This window comes from Excalfactoria chinensis, chromosome 19 (genome assembly GCF_039878825.1).
Source record: "Excalfactoria chinensis isolate bCotChi1 chromosome 19, bCotChi1.hap2, whole genome shotgun sequence".
NCBI lineage: Eukaryota > Metazoa > Chordata > Aves > Galliformes > Phasianidae > Excalfactoria > Excalfactoria chinensis.
The window spans coordinates 1,912,947-1,931,715 of record NC_092843.1 but is presented as its reverse complement, the minus strand read 5'-3'; the positions used below and the strand labels follow the sequence as shown (position 1 = coordinate 1,931,715).

The window sequence follows — 18,769 nt, the reverse complement described above, 5'->3', positions numbered from 1 at the left end:
AAAAAGAAAGGTCAGGTTCTACCAGAGCTTGGGTTGGGTGACAAAAGGCAGAATGAGTTGGTGAGCAGAGCAGCCCCAAAGAGCCAGGAATGCTGTTGGAAACCTGAACTCACTGCGATGGGGATCCAGCTATGGGACCCTCACATGATGAGCGGCATCCATCGCATGAAATAGGACCACAAAGCTCTGCCACCTCTTTGTCTTTCTCTGTACTTTGAATGCTGCCCGGCTCCTTTAATAACAAGGCACTATCGGTCACACAATGAAGAACCCTCCAGGACAGATCTGCAAAGTTTTGATCATCCCAATTGTGCAAGAAACCTCTGAGATCCCTATAGAGAGCAACCGGTCCAACATGCTCACTGGCAGCCAAAGGGCAGATCACACAGCCACAAGGAGAGCCAAAGCAAAGCTCCAAACTGCTTCCCAACCAAAGCTCCAGCCTCAACAGGTGCAGAATGCTGGGGAAGAAGAGCAAGGAACCTCCAGATATGAGACAAAGGGAGCAGAGCACCTGGAAAAGGTTTGGCTGTCCCCAAACATACCCTGCAGGGAGCTGGAAGCTGCCTCCAGCCCAGCCCCACCTGACCCATCTATGGAGAGCTGATGGTTCCCATCTTGGCAATGCCTCCCAGAAAGGGAATGACTTCCAGAGCACTAACAGCTGGGAGAGCTGAGTGTTAACAGCCAGGAAAAACTAAGCAACAAAAACCACTATAAGATGCACGGGAATAAAAAGAACAGGGCAAAGGGAATGAGTTTTCATAGAGAACTCTGAATTGTTGACAGCAAACGCTGAGCGACCTCAAACAACAAAGAGAGGGTGGAGAGAAGAGGTTCAAGATGCTCTTAGACCTTGAGAGATGCTGCTGGAAGTAAAAGTACTTGGAGAGTAAAGAGCCTAGGTGAGGGTCTTGGCCAACAAAGCAAAGGAGGGCTTGCAATGCACCAACAGTCAGCACGCCTTGGTGCTAGAATGGCACCGTCCAAGTGAAAAGGTGCATAAAAGCACACATAAACAAGTAGCAAGTGACAATAGACTGCCTTAGGAAGATCCAGAGACCTCAATGTGTGGCCCTAAACAAGAGCCTGCCAGCTGCTTGGAGGCTGCGGGGTCGGATGCAGCCACTTCTAAAAGGCGGAGCTGCTGCAGAGTCATCACAATTGCACGGCACGAGTTTGAAGTGAAGCATCTATTTTAAGCTCTCCTGATACTGCCTGACAATTAGCAGCACTCTGCACCCCGTGCCCTGTGCACACAGCATGCTCAGGGGCCACGGCAGCAGGTAGGAATGCGAGGCAAAGCTAACAGTATTGATCTTAAAATGGTGTTTTATTAGCTTATCTTATCAGCACAGTTAATATTCAAGAAAATAAGGCGAACACATACACCACTCTGACCTTTGCTATCTAGAATAATATTTACTCTTACTCTTTACACACATGACCTATGGGCTGCAAATGGTTTGTGCCAGCTGTGAAAAACCCAAGAAACAAACTGAAAAACCCAGTGCAAAAAACCCCTTGGACTCTTTGGAGCTTCTGAAGGTCACACAGGTTGGGTTGGACAGTGAGTGGTGCAGTGATAAAAGAGGCAATGCAGCACTTGGGGGGAAGCAAAACGAAGAGCACAAAGAGCTCTGTCAGCTTTGTTAGTGCACAGCTACTGGGGTTCTCATCATGGTTTGCCTCCCAGGAAGCCCAACCCTACCCCAAAGAAGCAAGTTTGGCTACTCACCAAGGCGTGATCAAACTTAAAAGTACTGATGTAGTAGGCTGGGATGTCGGCCGCGGCCAAAGGCTCAGAAATCTGAGCGACAATTCCACATTCATCTATTGGGGAGATAAAAACAAATGAGTCACAGCCCATTCCCCAAGCTGGAATCCAAGCGGGTTCTAAGCTACCACATTCAAATGTTGCCCATTTAGGGGACTGGAGGGTGTCCTTTGCTCTCAGCTTCGATGTTCTTTTGAGTAGAGAAAATGTCTGCAGCACTGAACATAAAACAGTCCTCCCATTTGGACTTCTATAGATCTACACTCAATATACAAAAGCCCCAGAGGTGTCCAAAGGCTGTGCTGGCACATCACTGCTTTCAGCAATCTGCAGTGCATCCTGTGCCACCTCTTTTTTGTCCATTTTTGCTCTTTAAATACAGACCCAGTTGCATCTGCCTTTGAAGTCCTGCAGACGGATGTAATTTAGGCGGAGCTGTCAAGCATGCAGCACTTTCCAAAGTATATTTAGAAGCCTGACTTATTAGTAGGAGTCACCTATTGGGAAACCTCAGCCTGCAAAGTCATGTTGAGCTGCTGGCACTTAGAAAACCTCAGACACAAATGGATTTTTCCATCCCCTTTTGAAGGCCCTGAGGCAACCGAGTCCCCCTGCAACCAACTGAGGGCCCAAATGTTTACCTACCGAAGCCAAGGGGCTGCCCACCAATCCGCACCATCTTCCAGAGCTCACCAGATGCACTTGTAAACAACAAATTATTAGGAAATCTGCAAAAGAAAAGGAATGCCCAACACAGCAATTAAAACACAGCGGTGCCTCGGGGATGCTGCTCATCCTGTGTCCTTGCTTGGAGGCCAACAACAGTGGCAGGTGTTCAAGAGCCGTGGAGGTTGAATAAATGCAGCACTGAGCGTCAGTGGGCATGGGGTGGTGGGGAGACTGTTGGACTTAGTGGTCTTTCCAACCTCACTGATTCCATGCTCCCCTATCTATATCCTCTTTGATACGCAGTGGTGCCCACTGTTTCTGTACCCAAGCACCATCAGTGCCTTTTTCCCACACCATCCCAAGGAGGTACCTGGGCTCCCTGTAGGTCCCTGATTTGTAGCAGAGAAGGAAGCCCAGTGGCCACGCAACTTGCTGAGGCCAACAGCAGTGAGTGGCTGCCCAGGTTCCCAAAGCACTGCCTGCTGCTCCAAGCCTCAGGCCTTTCTTGAAGGCAGAAAGAGTTTTACTCCAATTAAGGGTTAAGACACTTCCAAAAGAGCAATTAATAGTTTGCAGAACAAGTCCTTAGGGCAGCCAAGAATCAAACCAAACACTGCACTGCATGTCAAAAGCAGATCTACGCATGGCATCTTCGAGCAGCGTGCTGTCTGTGCAGTCTGGGCTCTGGACCTCAGAGACCGCTGTGATGCTCAGCCCTGGGCTGAGCTCTGGCTGCACAGGGATGACTGCATTACCATCACCAGGAGCCTGCACTGAGCCCAGCCACGTGTGAAGGCAAAGTGGGAGGACAGCATCACTGAAGTCCCCATTTTGCTATAATGTTCAACAGTGAGACAGCTCTCGGGATCCCACATGATGCTGCTGTTTCACTCTGGGCCTGGCCCATGCTCAGTAAGGTAATGAGGTGTACAGGCACATAACAGCCACGCAGTGAAGCTCCCCAGAATTAACATGTGGCTCAGAGCTTAAACTGCTTCCTGCTCCTCTGAAAACACCCCAGGTGGTATTTTAGAGTCTGGGAGACCCTAAGAGCAAAGCTCACCTCTGCTGTGTCTGGACATCCATGACCAGGGAGATGTAACCCTCGATAAGAGAAAAGGAGAAAAAGCGAATGTGTCCCGAGTCTTCATTGCCCACCACCGAGTCCTTTACTCTGAGGAAACAGAAGAGCATTAAGTGTGTCCAGAAGAGGGTATTTAAAGAAGATACAGCTACTGACACCACGGGTGCTCAGACACTGATTTAGGGCACATCCCATTACAGCAGCACATTGGCTGTGCACCTTTGGGTGCTCCCACCTCTTGGGACAAACCCCTCTTGATCCTCCATCCTCACCCTCCCTAATTACAAGGCACCACAGCACTGTAAAGCTGCAGCAGGTCCCCAGGCAGTGTGAATTTGTGCCCTGCCATGACCTACCCATTGGAGTAAAACATGACATCCATGAGGAGTGTAGCAACAGTGGGAAGGGTATCTGGGTCCAGGCTGGTGACGCAGAACATATTACTCGGACTGGAAAGGGGGTGAATGACAGGCCTCTGAACTGCAAGAGACACAGACACACAGCCATGAAGCCACGTCCCACCAGGTGTGACAGCCACACAGCAGCCACAGAGAAAACCAACAGTGCTGGGAAGGAAGAAGCAAGAAGTTTCTCCTTACTGAAACCCTGTGGGCTACCAGGCTGAAATAAATTCATGCTCTCACCATTTAGAGGCATTTCTCTGGCTGCTGGCAGTAGGCCTTCTCATCCCTCCTTTCTCAAAGCTTATTTTATTGACAGCCCTGCTTTTTCTACAAGGCTCATTTTCTTAAGAAGGAGACCTACAGTTACTGAGCGATGAGTGGCACTTCACAAAGGATTCCTGCTTTGTTTGGCTGTGGGCACACAACTGCACCTGGGTGTGGAGGAACAGACGTATTTATGTAGTTGCTTTTCCCAACTCTGCCCTTTGCTTGATGCTTGTTCCTGCAGACTGGGATCACCCTAAGGTTTTGTATGGCTGCAGGCCCACCGTGGCCTTGATCCTGACTGGTACTGAAGTGTGAAAGGTGAACAACAACACCCTCTGTGCATCAAACACTGCAATGCTTAACCAAGCCTCCGGAGAAGCCATTTTCTTTTGCAGTTTTCAAATATGGAAGTATAAGCCACAAACAATGTTTTCTTTTTGCAGCTGAAACGAGTTGCGTTTTAACCTCCTGTCCTACAAAAAGCCATGCCTGTTCTAGAGGCATTAAACCAGCACGAAAAGGCTCACATTCCACAGAGCTCATCAGCCTTGCTAACAAAGTTAAGCACCTACTGCAGTCCCTGGTGAACGGGGATAGACATGGGCACGTGTTTAAGCAAATCCCTCTCCCCCATCATGCAGCATGAAGAGCAGCGTCCCACAGGGCTGAGTCCAGGCTGCTCCTTACCCAGTTTTGGTTTGACAAATCCATTTGTTATCCCAAGGTCATCGGCGGCCACCGTCTCCCCGTTCACTACTCTGAGGATGGTGAACTCCGCAGCCAGCGTGTGCATGACGAAGGGCAGGTCTCGCTCACGTACCTGGGGGTGAGGGGGTGACAAGGTGAGCTGGTGATGATGGCGAGCGCCAGAAGGACAAAAATGCTGCAGTGGAGCTATTACTGCAAATGTCAGTAAGGTTACCTACCATAAGTAGGGTATAAATACATGTATCTGCCACATAACCCATACCAACAAGTGCCCTGTTCCATGGAGAAGCTCCTGAGATGTCAGAGAGCCTAATGGCAAGGCACAGAGCACTGGGGAAAGCAAACCCTGGTGTTGCTGCTGCTCCTCAAGCAACTGATTCTCCCAAGTGTCACCCAAGTGTCATTAAGTGCCACCCGCTGACAGGTGACCCTGCCCAGTCCCCTGATGCATCTTACCAGGATGAAGTCTGTCTGATAGGTGGAGAGCATGAACACCGAGATGTTTTGGTCAGCTAGTGGTGCAATGACTGACTTGGCAATTTTGGTCACACCGATGGGCTGGGAGCCAGAGAAGCCGCCTCCGCCAGATACCACGTTGAGGGCAAGCCATGTGGCATCAGCCACGCTCAGGTGCTCCGAGGAAGGAAGCTCTGCAGGGACAGAAAGGGAGCAGAGAGGTTTGTTAGATGGAGGAACAAAGAGCCAGCTCCATCACCTGGTCCACATGTGGCCAGTGCAAGGCAAGAGATGAGCCCAGGCAACCTGCCTGGCATCCCACACTGCTTCACAGCTCGGCTCTTCTCATCTGGTTTTACTTTCCTTCTCTAATGCCATTTGATGTGGAGGCTGACAGAGGAGCCTGGACACCAGCCCGAGACCTGGAAGATGCACATCAGGTCTCCACTGCCTGCAGCCCCACAGCAGAATCCCTATTCATTGCAAGGGAGTTGGACCGGATGACATTTGAGGTTCCTTCTGAATAACACCAATGCCATTACATCTGCTTCCAGTCTAATGGCATTAAGCAGTTCAAAATCTGTACTTAAACCACCTTATAGGGATCTTTCAGCATTTTAAAGAAACCTTCATGTATTAACAGCCCGTAAAACCAGGCAGGGACACTGGAATGATGGCACAATCTTCTCTAAGATTCTGGGTTTCGGTTTGGCAAATTACAGAAGCGAAGAGCTCAGAGCCAGATCCAGCCTCACAAATGCATAATCCCAGTTAAAACCTCCTTGGCTTTGGGAACCTGACCTCAGCTGCAGACTCAGCCAGCACAGACACGGCGGAGCTCCCAGCAGAAACCTACACACTTTGCTTTGAGGTTCAACACAGCCCAGCAGGATGGAAACACAAACCCAAGGATTGCTGCTCTTGTACCAGCTGCTCCACGTCCCCATAGCCAGGTTCCCTACCCCACAGCATCCCCCACCCTGTATCCTTTCCTTCTCCTTCAGGGATGCCTCTGGGAGCTGTTTCTGTCCAGCTCCATGTAATAAATCCATTCCCTCACCCCCCCAGTCTCCAGGCACTGCCGCTATGAGACAACAACGGCACTGAAAGCCCCAAAATGAACTGAATAACAAACACCGTTCGTTTTGCTCTCCTCAATAACCTCAATTGTGTGTGGCATGAAAATAACCCTGAGCCAAATGCACTGCAAACAGCGGGGACGCTGAGAGTTCTGCTTTTGCATTTTGATGTTCGGCTTCATAGGCCGATGTTCCTATTTATTTATTTAACTGAATAATCAGAGCTTGCACGGAACAAAAACTATGCACCAGGGAGAGGGGGGGGGGGTAAAGTTTGTGCATTAATCACCAGCACGTCACCTCCGAGAGACCACCGAGAGCTGCTCGTGGGAAATTACTGCAGCCCAAATGCCATTTGGTGATGGCTTTGCCCTTTGCATCAGCCGAGCACCCCCGAAATCCAGCTCATTCCACCAACCAGCACGGAGGAGCTCAGAGCAGCTGCTGATCTATCAGGCAGCTGACGTCTTTCTCCCTTTATTGCCACCTCTGCTCCTTGCCTGAGAGATAAATAAGAAAGGGTTGGGGAAAAAAATAGGATGTGTTTCTTCATCGGATGCCTATTTGCTCCCTGGCAGCACAGCATTGGTATTTACACTTCCACCTCCTGCATCCCAAAGCCATTAAGGCAGACAGGCACCTAAATCACAGAAAGGTCAGAAGACAGTGCTCCTCCCTGCACAACTGTCCCCAGAGCCACAGCAGTGCCATCCCAGCACACCCCGGGCTGTGGTGATGCTGCAGAGGACGTCACAGCTCATCTCCCTCCATGCAAGCGGAGCGGATGGCGTTGCTGCCTTACATGGGTGACCTGGCTGCAGTTCAGTGCATCCCGTCAGCTATTTTGGGGCAGGGATGTGATGGCAGATCTGGCATTTTGCAGTGGATGGAGGCAATCCACGCTGGCAAACCTCACCGAGCTCTTCCTTGGGGGCATCTGCAGCTGCTGGGCATTTCTGGTTGTGTTCCTGCAGGCCTAGCAAGTGTGACAAGGCCGCTCCGTTTGCTTAAATAACCTGCTCATAAATCAATTAACCTTGCAACAGTGACTGAAAACATCACCTTCTGGATGCTGTTTCCACCAGGCAGCTTGATGGAAAAGTACAGCCTGAATTCTGATGGAACAAACCCAGTCTAGAAGCTCAACAAATTCATCCGAATAGCATCAAATAAGCCACGTGGGAAGGTGCTGTGTGCAGGAAGCTTGTAAGAGCAGCAAGGAGAACTGAATACACCAGATGCAACGTTAACACAGTCTCGCTAAGGCAGAGGAAGGTAACAGATATAGAGCAAGGCAAAGATTTGTCCAAGGTGCAGCACCAGCCCAATAAGGCTCAGACATGACTTAGATTCGTTTTTCACACATGGAATGACTGACAAGAATCATATCACACAATCATAGAATGGCCTGGGTTGCAAAGGCCCACAATGCACATCCAGTTCCAACCCCTCAAAGGGTTCAGGCCCAGTCAAGCACTCAAAAATCCCTTTAGAATGACACAAATGCATTCAGATCTAAAAGCTAATAGTAATTAAAAAAAAAAGGCTAAAATTAAAGAGCCAAACCAACGGCTGGGAAAGGAACAGTTCCATACTGGAAAGCCAACCCAGGATTCTCTGCAGAGTTCATTCCAACTTGACGTATATCAGACACGCACTTGAGGACACCCATTAGCTCTCATATGAAACGGCGGATATGGGAAGGATTTATTGTGCTTGGAGGGAAATGAAGATGCTAAACTGGCTCGTTTCTCTGGTGTGATATGCTGGATCATCTCCTAAGCACTTACCTTCAACTCAGCATAGAAGTCTTTGCATCCCAGCAGAGCGCTCCACGCGACGTGCTGCTCATTGATTTGTTCTGCTGCTCTGAATGAACCCATTGCTCATTGAGTTCATCAGCACAGGGCTAACGTTTGCAGCCACAGCTAACTCTGAATGCTTAAAGATAATGCAATTAAAAATAAGTGCCTTTTTTGGTGGGGTTTTGGGGGTTTTTTTTAGCAGCCTTTTGGCTTTAGATCCCTTATACTTCACCTTTTATAGCCTCCCTCTGCAAAAAAATGACAGCTGGAGTCTTGCTTATGTTAAAGAGATAGAGGGAAAAGCTCCTGCAATTGTAGGGTTCCAACGGTCAGGCATTAAAAATAAAAGTGCTGCCAGCTGCAAAAATTCATGATAAATGGGGGGAGCTCCAGCACAGTTTATGGCCACATCTTGTTAATATGATTTCTACGTTTATTAAAGGGCTTCCTCCCCACTGCCCTGCAGAAGGTGCTCGTCGCTGTGCGTGTGTTCAAATCCCATCTTATCACAAAGCAGGGGATTAAGTCAGGTGGCAAAGGCTGATCCAAAAGGCCAGCCATCTCCCTGACTTCTTGCATCAGTGCACTCAGCAAGGAGGGCTGGCGGTGCTGCTGAGAAGGGTGGGCAATGGGCAGAGAAGCAGCAGGGTCACAGAGAGCCAGGATGGGCTTCCAGCACCACCAGTCTGCTTTCCTGGTGTCTGAAATGCTGTATAGGTTTGAGCTGGAGCTCCCTGCTCAGAAAGCTTCTTGGGAAGCTTTTATTCTGGAGAGGACCCAGAAAGTACAAAACAGAGGCACAAAGTGGAGGCTTCTATCCCGTGCCCCCTCAATGGGGAAGCTGTGAAACCTGCCGACTCGTTTTCCTATTTAGGTATTATCCCACTCACAAAACTGTCAGAAGAACATTGCCAGGTTCACAAACTCCAACACTGCGGCGAGGAAATGACAGCTTGACAGTTTATGTATTAAACCTGGGAGTTCCTGTGCCTCAGTTTCCTATCTACAAAAGCGGGTACAGAAAACAACGTTTCTTCCTAGAAAAGAACCTGTAAAGCTCACATCACCATAACCAAGCAGGAGCAGCCATGCAGGAGATGCAGCTCAGCCAGCTGCTCACCCAGGCACGAGCTCCCTGTGTTTGTCTCCAGGTATTTCCCTCCCATTCAGTTTCCCAAAGCCACTTGTGACCACAGTGCCATGGCACTGGGAGGTGAGGGGTCTGCAGGCCTCCTCTTTCACTCTGAAGCACAAAAAAACCCAGTAACAGCTGCAGCAACCCAATCAGTTGCTCTCCCCCTCTACTAGGCTGCAGCCTACAACCACAATGAACACTCCTTCAGTCAGCATCTGCAACACAGCTGGATCACTTCGCACTAATGAAAGGCCAGGATTGCCCAGAGGGAAAAGAATGTGTTTTGTAATGCAAGTCCCCCTTACCAGAGGGATCTTTCAGATCTATCTGCTCTCAAACCTGCAAATATCCCTCCCAGTCTCAGCTTCCCCACACTCCAGCAGAGAATTAACATCTCCATGTGGATGTGATGGAGAGCTGAGCTCTGCACTTTGCAGTGCTGTAGGCAGAGCCAGGAACCACGCCTGGAGTCTCCACGTGTCCCACCAACCACTGACATCCCTTCCAACCTCAGCTGTTCTATGAGCCTGAGACAATCCTTATATACACACAGCACCTGCAGAACGGGACACAAGGTTCGTTCTGCACCTTGCTGGGGAGGCAATGGAGGGTACAAGGTGCAGCCCCCCCAGTCTGATCCCATGCTCCCCTTTGCCCCTTAGCCCATAACTACAGCCCCAGCCCTGCTCCCTTCCCAGCAAAGTCACCACCAGTTTTAATGGAGAGGCACAAGAGCAAACCCTACAGATAAACCAAACCTGTGCCTGCAAGCTGGGGAGAGAAATGGCTGTGGATGAGTTTATTCCTGCACAGCCTCCTGCATTCAGAGCACTGCATGACATCACTGCACACCCCAACCCAGCATGGACCAAACCATCAGATCCTGCAGGCACAGCATAGAGCACATCACTACTGGACCCAGGTGCACACAGGGACATGGCCTTTGCTGTGAGATGCAGGGTTCCTCCAGCACTCCTCAATGCAAGCCCACAAAACGACAGGTACCAAGGATTAAAGCAGCTACATGATAAGCCTTGCTCCTTGTTAACAGGTCCTCACGCTTCTATTATTAATCCAGGAGGAAAGGAAAACCACCTCTATCTAAATGGGTTTCTATTATCACAAATGCATTTCTATCTCTCCAGACCACAGCCAAGCGCAGTGCAAAACTCTTTCAGGCACCGATGCTCTTAACACTTCGAAATCATGCTAATCTGATAAGGCACCCAGGGAATTATGCAAGTAAACAAAGCCAGCCCTGATAAGGAGCCTTCCAGATACAGCACAGCACTGAGCACCCACGGGCAGCTGTGCTTTGCCCATCCCTGCAATACGGGGCAGAAGCAAGACCAGCCTGCCCCAACCCACAGCAAGGGAAAGCAAACAGCAGCATGCATGGTTTTCCTGAGATGTCTGGCTGTTTTCCACTCATTTGCAGCACTTGCTTGTGGCTGAAAGCAGCAAAGCACAGTTGCTGAGCACGTGCAAATCTCACTTTCTTACAGTGTTCCTGAGACAGCCGGGCTTTGGGCTAATCCAGCACTAAGTGCCACCAAAACAGCAGCACGAGGAGTAATTAACAGAGAGATGCTTTCCAGGGCTGCGTGCTTTGGAGGCAGGCAGTTCACCCAAATAGGATTAGGATAGCTCAGGATTTTACTTCTTTTATTTCCACTCCTTTAACCATGAGAGATCAATGCAGCCAGCCTTGGAAGAAACAGGCGCAGAATTCACTTGTGCTGAGATGGGTCTGAAGCTAAAACATCATTTTCTTCTGTTTCTCCGGAACATTCAAGACAAATACAAATATGGAACGGGACCGACTCTGGGAAGCAAACAGCATTTAGTCACCCACACAGACCTCTAACAAGCACTTTGCTGCATAAGTGAAAATCCTCTGCAAAAGCAGTTTAGTTCAGGGGAAGGAAACCTTCAGGAGAGCAGCAGGAGAACTCCCTGACTGCCCATTTGTGGGAAATTAGAGGTAAAACCAAAACATCCGAGGGAAACCAGAATGGTTTAAGTGGGAAACCTCTGAGCTGAGGAAGCAGTGGGGCTGTGGTGGCCTGCTAGCACGTATACACATAAAGAGTTTGTGTGCATGCACAAGCACACACCAGTGTGCGCCTATCAGTGCTTCCAAAGGCAGGACAGAGAGAGCCACATTAACAGCATGGAGAAAACCATGCCAGGCTGAAGCTACCAAATGCAATCATTCTCTTCATGAGCTTCTAAGCACAGTTGGGTGCATGCTTTCAAAGTCCTACAAGACGACATCCAAGAGGGAAAAGAAAAATATGGCTGGCTTTTCAAATGATATGAGAGTGCTTCAGAGTGTCTGGCAGCCCTATTTCTAAGTGCCCTATTTCCATATTGGAAGGTCTAGAAGAAAGGTGGATGCAGGCCATGAGACGAGGCATGTATCCAAAGAGGTGAAAGCAGAGAAGAAGTTGGGTTAGACATTCCCCACTGGAGACAGACCACAGCATCCTGTTTTTCAATGCTCAGCTTTAGATAAAAACAAACCCCAAACGTGACTGTTTGTGCCCGCTGGTCTCACAACACAGCACCAGGGGACAGCATTAACACGGACGCTCCATACTCCCCACAGCTGTGCATCCCATGGGTTGATACAGCCTCTCCTAGGAGCGGAGAGTCCCCACAGGATGAGAGCACTTTGTGGGCTGAGCACACATTCCCACAGCTTCTGAAACCACAGCCTTAATTTAACAGGCACAAGGAACCCATCGAGTGGCTTTTCCTTGGGCACAAAATAGCATCTTCCCCTCTCCAGACACCGAGCTCAGAGCTGCACTGCTGGAGCCATCAGCCAGCTTCCCCCCAGCCATGCAGGGACCCTCTTGGTGTTCAGGATTTTTTGTTTAACAAACTTTCCTTCTTGTAACCCACGGCAGTAGTCATGGTGACAGAACCGGGGTCCTTGGCAACGCACCAATGATGCTGCAAATCTACGATGACTAATCCTAAAAGCCTAATTTGTAGAACTCATTCCAATGGCTTAAAGATTCACAGGTCAACACAGGGGTCGATTTCCATTTGCCAGTGAGGGATGGGAGACAAAGTCAGTAATTGCTGGAGCCTCACTCGGCCGCACCGTCAAGGCAGCATTAGAGCCACTGGCTCTTCCACATCTTTCATGGTTCACCTTTCCACTCCTGGCATTTAACTCACAGTGGCCTCTGGTAACACACAGCAAAACCTGCTTTGCGTGGCTCCATCTCCTTGTTTACACCGATAAAGCAGTAAGCTACAAGCTGCAGACAATAATCTTACCCCACAGAAAGCAAATCACGCTGGCCTGAGGCACAGAGTCCTGAGTCTTTATACCATAGTGCTAAATAATTATCACTCACCTAATTGATTGTGGTTCTGAGTAAGCATTCACATCGCTCTCGGTAGCAGCTGCCAGAAACAAGCGGCCGCATGCAGCCAGGTAACACCATTCCATCGCATGGCAATGGGATTTCCACACCTCCTTCTGAAAACACAATGTCCCCCATAGACATCATATAATCACAGGGTGGTGGGGCTGGAAGGGACCTCGAGGACCATCCAGTTCCAACCACCACGTCATGGGTTGCCAACCACCAGATCAGGTCTCTCACCTAAAGCTCAGCTGAACAAAGCATTAGAAAGGGGCAGCAAAGGCCGATAGCACAGGCAGTGGGATGGGTAAACCAAAATGGTGATGGCAAAGGCATTAAGCACTGCTAAAACACTGGATGGAAGGGAAAAACAAGACTGAAGAATGAGGGATAAGAGGCAGAACAGGTTGCTGTGAGGTTGAGGGGAACCATGAGCTCTACTTAACATCTGCAGGAGGTCTGAATCCAGCACAAGAAACCCTGGGATGATGCTTGTTAAATGCTTCAATGAATTGGAAGTTATCTTCCAGTGTATTTTTAGTTGGCACCAACAGGCATTACATAACGGCTATTACATAACAGCACTACAGCTACAAATACTCGCGTTCGGGCTTTTTGTTTGTTTGTTTTTCTCTCTCTCCCCTTTTCTTTTGTTTTTCATCTTCCCCTGAGTGGGAAACTGATCGATAACTGCACTTTCCATCAAATGAAGGAGGTAAATCCTTCACCAAATGGAGTAACAATATCGTTACCGAGCCTGGGTGCGCTTCGCTCTCACCCAACCTCAAACAGAATTAACTATTCCCAGAATAGAAATTCCACTAAGGCTTATCTGTAGTTTAAAGGGGCAGGCTGTGATTCTGTGCACACGCTGTATTTCTCAGTACTGGAAGATTATTTTTTATCTCTTACCAATGATAGCTCGGAAGACAAAAATAAAGGGGGAGAGCACCACAGTCCACAAAAGAAGAATCAGATCAGTGGCACAAGGCGAGCTCCAGCATCACTCCGTGCCCTGCAGGCTTAGGAGAGGGCTTGCTTTGTGTTTGTCATCCCAGCACAGAGCCTCTCTAACAAACACAGCGCTCTGTAATGCTGCTTTTTGCAGGCTGGTCTTCTTTGAAACAAATGAAGCGATTCCAGAAAGAGCAAAGACATCATCTGACACAGTCCCTTGCTAGCAAGCTGCTCCCCTCTGCTGTCTCACTATCCCACCTCCCCAGACCCAGCAACACCACCAACATGAGCTTTATAAATAACCCAAAGCAGCGCTGCCTTGCTGGGAAGGCACTGTGCTGAGCACATCACTGGGTGTCACACAGGAACAAAAGCCCTGAGAGAGACGAGAGGGGGGACAAAACCCCACAAATGCAGCTGCTTGCAGGACGCTCAGTCTCTTTGCAGAGAGGTTTTTCTGGCTTTAAAAGCTGCCGTGGCACAGAGCAGACCCCAGCACTGAGTGCAGATCTGAAGGCAGCAATCACAGCCCCATGCAAAAGGAAAACCTGGCAGGGCTGCTCGTGTAAACAGGAACGAAAAACCAACAGGAGGACAAAGAGGAAGCAGAAGGGAGGAAAATGAGTTAAGCTGGCACACCAGCACTAGGCTTTGGGCTAAAATATTACGCTTTGCAGAAGATGGAATAGCTGACGAGAACTTACCCAACGCATCAAGATATATTATTACACGAGGAATGCTGCCTTGCTCTGCTTGGCAGGCTTTTGACACCTAGATATGAGGATCCTGAAAAATCAAGTTGAGAAAAAGGTAATTTGCTGGGAGAGCTGCCTCTGGAAGACGCTGGGGCTCTGCAGATATGAATGCATGGGAGTTGTGCTCTGCAGTGCTTTGCAAGTAGTCCACGCTAAGTACAAAGAACACAGCCATTTGTCATTCAGGACTGAAAATATTAAGAGAAACAAGCATCAAAACAAGCAAAAGCTGTAGGTTTGCTTGCATTTCTCATGGTTTTCTTCACCTCTGTAAAAGCCATTAAGGGACTGCACAATAACCGATCACTTGCAGCACTGGGAAACAGCAAAACCGAGCTCAAAAGAGACAAGCACTCATGGCTCTTCAGGAGCAATGCTCCAAACTCATTTCAAAGCCACCCTGCTCTGCTGATCCTCCATCTTCCACAGACATGCATCTTTAAATCAATTCCCCCAAAGACAGGCTCATTTAGGGCCCAGAACAAGAGTCCTGGGTGCTGAGAACTGGCCCTACAGGGGCCCAGCAGAGCATTTCTCTGTATCTCAGCTCTCTGCCTCCAAGATCAGGATATTATGCCATCTCCTAATGCTTACCTGGTTTATAATAAGTCCAAAAGTGCAGAGCATGGCCCATCTCTTCCTACATTTATGTCATGTGAAATGCTACTCCCTTTTCTTGCTGGTCATCCCCTGTCTGTATGCACAGTTTACTCCAGAATGATACGACAGCCTGGGATGAGGCACTGCTCATCCACAAACCCAACACCACCAGCCTTCCCACTCCATTTCCCCTCCAGGACCGCTCTGCCTCCTCCCATTCTCCTTGCTCACAGACCCAGCTATGCTTCCTATTGCCTCCTTTGCCCTCCCCAGCAGCCCCGTGCATAGACAACCAAGTCCACTTGCATGGACAGACTCATCCCAGGTTACCAAATCTAGCAGAGAAATCAGGCCAAAGGCTGAGGAAGCGCTGAGCACAGTTAACACCAAGCAGCACTATCAGCTCCACCTAGAACAAGTTTCCAACTTTTGCTGACACAGTTCATTATCTTACAAAACAAATTGCTCCAAGTGAACTGTGACATTAGTGTGTGTGATCCTCCAGTCGCTCAGGCTATTAATGTTTAAGATGTAATTAGAAGTAAGGGTAGAAAATAGCCTTTGCAGAATATTTTTCAGGCCATTAGTTGAAAGAATTTTCCACACAATTTCTCTCTGGCATTTCTGAGTACAAGGGCCTTCTCTTTATCAAGTGCTCCCCACTCCTGCAACTCCTGCACTGCTTCACCTCAATGCAAAAAGGCCAAATCCATCTTATTCTCTGATCCATGAGTTCCTCTTGGGAGCCTGGCTGTTAAAGAATTGAAGAAGGAAGCTGGGAGAAAAAATACAATAGGTTATGAGATTGTTACCTGCTGTAGAAATTAAATGTATCGATGCTATCCAGGAACAGAGATGGTTTGCTCATTAACACAGAATCATTTGAGTTAGGAGGGACCCTTAAAGGCTGTCTGGTCCAAGTCCCCTGCAACCAACAGGGTCGCCCACAGCTCCATCATGAACGTTCTGCTCATTTAACCAGGATTTTTCTGCATGGGAAATTCTTCACATTAATCCTGTTTGCTGAGTGCTCATCTTGGAAATCAGGTATCTCACGCTTCCTTACCACCCGGAATGTTCTGGCTGCAATGGCTGCTTGGAAAAGCCTTCCAGCTTTTTGCTTGCTGGACCACATTACTATTATTATTTGTGCTGTAGGAAAGGCTAGGGAGAACAGTGGATGCAAAACAGCCTCTAACCCTTGCTGATGCCTCCTCCTTCCCACTGTGAAGAGCCAGGCTCCTCCAGCTCCCCTCCCTCCCAAGCTGTACATTTCTATGGGACCATACACGGCTTAGTGGGCACAGTGGTGATGTGCTGAGGGTCACACGAGATGATCTCAGTGGTCTTTTCCAGCCTTAATGATTCTATGAGGGGATCCTGATGTTTTGGGTACTTAAGTCAAACTCAGCTTCAGCACATGAATGAGCCTCTGAGCCCCAGTGGCAGAACGTGCTTAAAATTAAGCAGGTGCACATACATGCCTTAAAGATGCAGCCCCTGCCGCACAAAGAGCACCACTATTAAACCTCCTGTTCTCAACAGTGTTTTCTGTTGGGGCTGGAGAGGCATGCTCTGCAGCTGCTTTGAACCTCATGCTTACGAGACACAGGTTGTGCTTCTGACAGCACACTGGTTTCACTTAGTGGTTTCCTTTCATCCAACTGGGAGGCAATCTGAGAAGCTGGCATGGATTGTCCTCGCTCCTTGGACACACATACATTTCCTTGTAAAGGTACATGCGAGCTGCTAAACCAGGCACATTGTGGCACGCTGGAATATTCATCCAGGTCAAGAATTTGTTTACACAAATTCTAAAAACGAATTTGTCTGGGGGGGAGAATGATCTCTGTTTAGAGCATAAAGAGACCTGGTAAACATCCTCTTGCTGCAAACAGCAGAGAGCTTGTTTGAGAGGCTGCTATTTTTTTTTTGCTGGTTGAAATGCCCAAACAGAAATCCAGCAGGGGGTGATCCATACCAGAACCCACCGAAATACTCATCCCACACCTCCCAAGGCTCAGGTCTAACTTTAAAAACAAGTAAATAAACAACACCCGCAATTCAGCCAGTTTAAAGAGCGCTATTTGAGGCCGGGACACAAACCACTATCAAGTTCCTGAGTACCCTGCCCTATTGGACTGTTCTCAGCTACAAATGTTGGTGTCTCTCCAACATAAGAAAAACTTAGGCTTGATCCTGGACTTCTCAATCCTGGCTGATGCTCTCAGTACATTGAAATTCCAATACACTTCACAGTTTTAAGCTGCAGTTTAAGGAGAGATTGCTGGAAAAGAACAGCTTAAAATGCTTTCACTTAATCCCTTTCTTTATCCCTGAAGAAATATACACGTGTAAATACACAAATACAGAGATGCTCATGTACACACATGCAGCCATTATAGAAACTGGCATCTCTTCATTACACAAGTTCAGCACAAAGGGATTCAGTAAACAAATACCTTTCCCAAGCCCAGAGAAGCAGAAGGGAAAAACAAGTGTGAAATGAGTACAGTGCAGACACAGCTACTCCAACATGACTCTGGAGAATGCCATCTATTTAGTGCTTACAATCTGCTCAGCAACGTGCAAGAAAGAAACCAGGTTGCCAGGGACCCTTCAAGGGTATAGGAGCCATACAGGCAGAACATCACCTCTTGTGTTATGGAATCCTCCAATTTCACGTGCTCCAAAAGTAACTGAAAGTAAATGCAAAGTAGAGTCCATAGCAGAGGGTGCGCATGTAAGACTGCTCAACTGAATGCTCTGACTGCAGATTAGCAATCAGCTGATTAGAGCTGCACGACTTTTAAATAGGCACCCAATACATCAGGAAATGCAATTTTGCATCCAAGGTTATTTAAATGGCACTTAAAGTTAAGAGCTTAAATAACTGCAGTGGTGAGGAAGACTTGGTATGGGAATTGGTCAGGACTGGATTAGAATAAAGTAGCAATATATATATATATTTCTATGGATATACATAGATATATGGACATACATCCATTTTCTTCTGGATTCAAGACTTCAAGAGAAGCTTAAGAGTTAGAAGAGGGGAAAGATTCCTGAACAACCACTGCCACAGGAGGGAACTCAGAAATCACTGATTCCTATGGCTCAGCACACATCTGTAAGCACACATCATGAGTCAAGATCTGATGAACATAACCTGACCTTAACACCCTTTCCAAATGGAATAAAAGACCTGGAAGAACAGTTGACTTGCATGTTTATTTCCACCCCATCACTGCCTGATGGGGTACCGAGTGCGTCAGCCATAAAAGCAACACGTGGGCAGCTCTGTGCAGCAATACAACCCCCAAGAAGCTATACCCTTCAACCACAGGTAGATGTCATATATTTTCTTGCTGCCCGCGTGTCTCTAAAATGCTCTGCATCCTCAGCTGTGCAAGTCCTGTTAGTCTTGATGATAAAACATATTTCTGGAAGGTGGTTACGGCTGAAAGACAGATTTACTGATGACACAGTCCAAAAGGATGAGAAGTGTTTTAACCACAGGGGCAGAAGAGCAGGCATGCCTTTAGCATTATGCACCGAGTATCACAAGATAGAAATGCTTCTGCCAAGGGAAGCTGGAAATGCAACTTGCTCAACTTTCTCATGTGTAAGCTGCATGCAAAATATTAGTGCCACGGTCAAATAAAACATTCTACCACTTTAGGCTCA

General features: G+C 48.2%; 1 protein-coding gene across 1 annotated transcript in view; it reads right to left on the bottom strand.

Moving 5' to 3' along the window:
* CASTOR2 (cytosolic arginine sensor for mTORC1 subunit 2) overlaps positions 1-18,769 on the bottom strand; it is a 67,615-nt gene that overhangs the window by 1,208 nt on the left and 47,638 nt on the right. Inside the window, exons 3-8 of the mRNA XM_072353331.1 lie at positions 5,366-5,559; positions 4,889-5,021; positions 3,887-4,010; positions 3,510-3,620; positions 2,423-2,505; positions 1,739-1,833 (exon numbers count right to left, since the gene is read on the bottom strand). Of these exons, the coding sequence (XP_072209432.1) occupies positions 1,739-1,833; positions 2,423-2,505; positions 3,510-3,620; positions 3,887-4,010; positions 4,889-5,021; positions 5,366-5,559 (740 nt within the window). The remainder of the gene's footprint in view (positions 1-1,738; positions 1,834-2,422; positions 2,506-3,509; positions 3,621-3,886; positions 4,011-4,888; positions 5,022-5,365; positions 5,560-18,769) is intronic.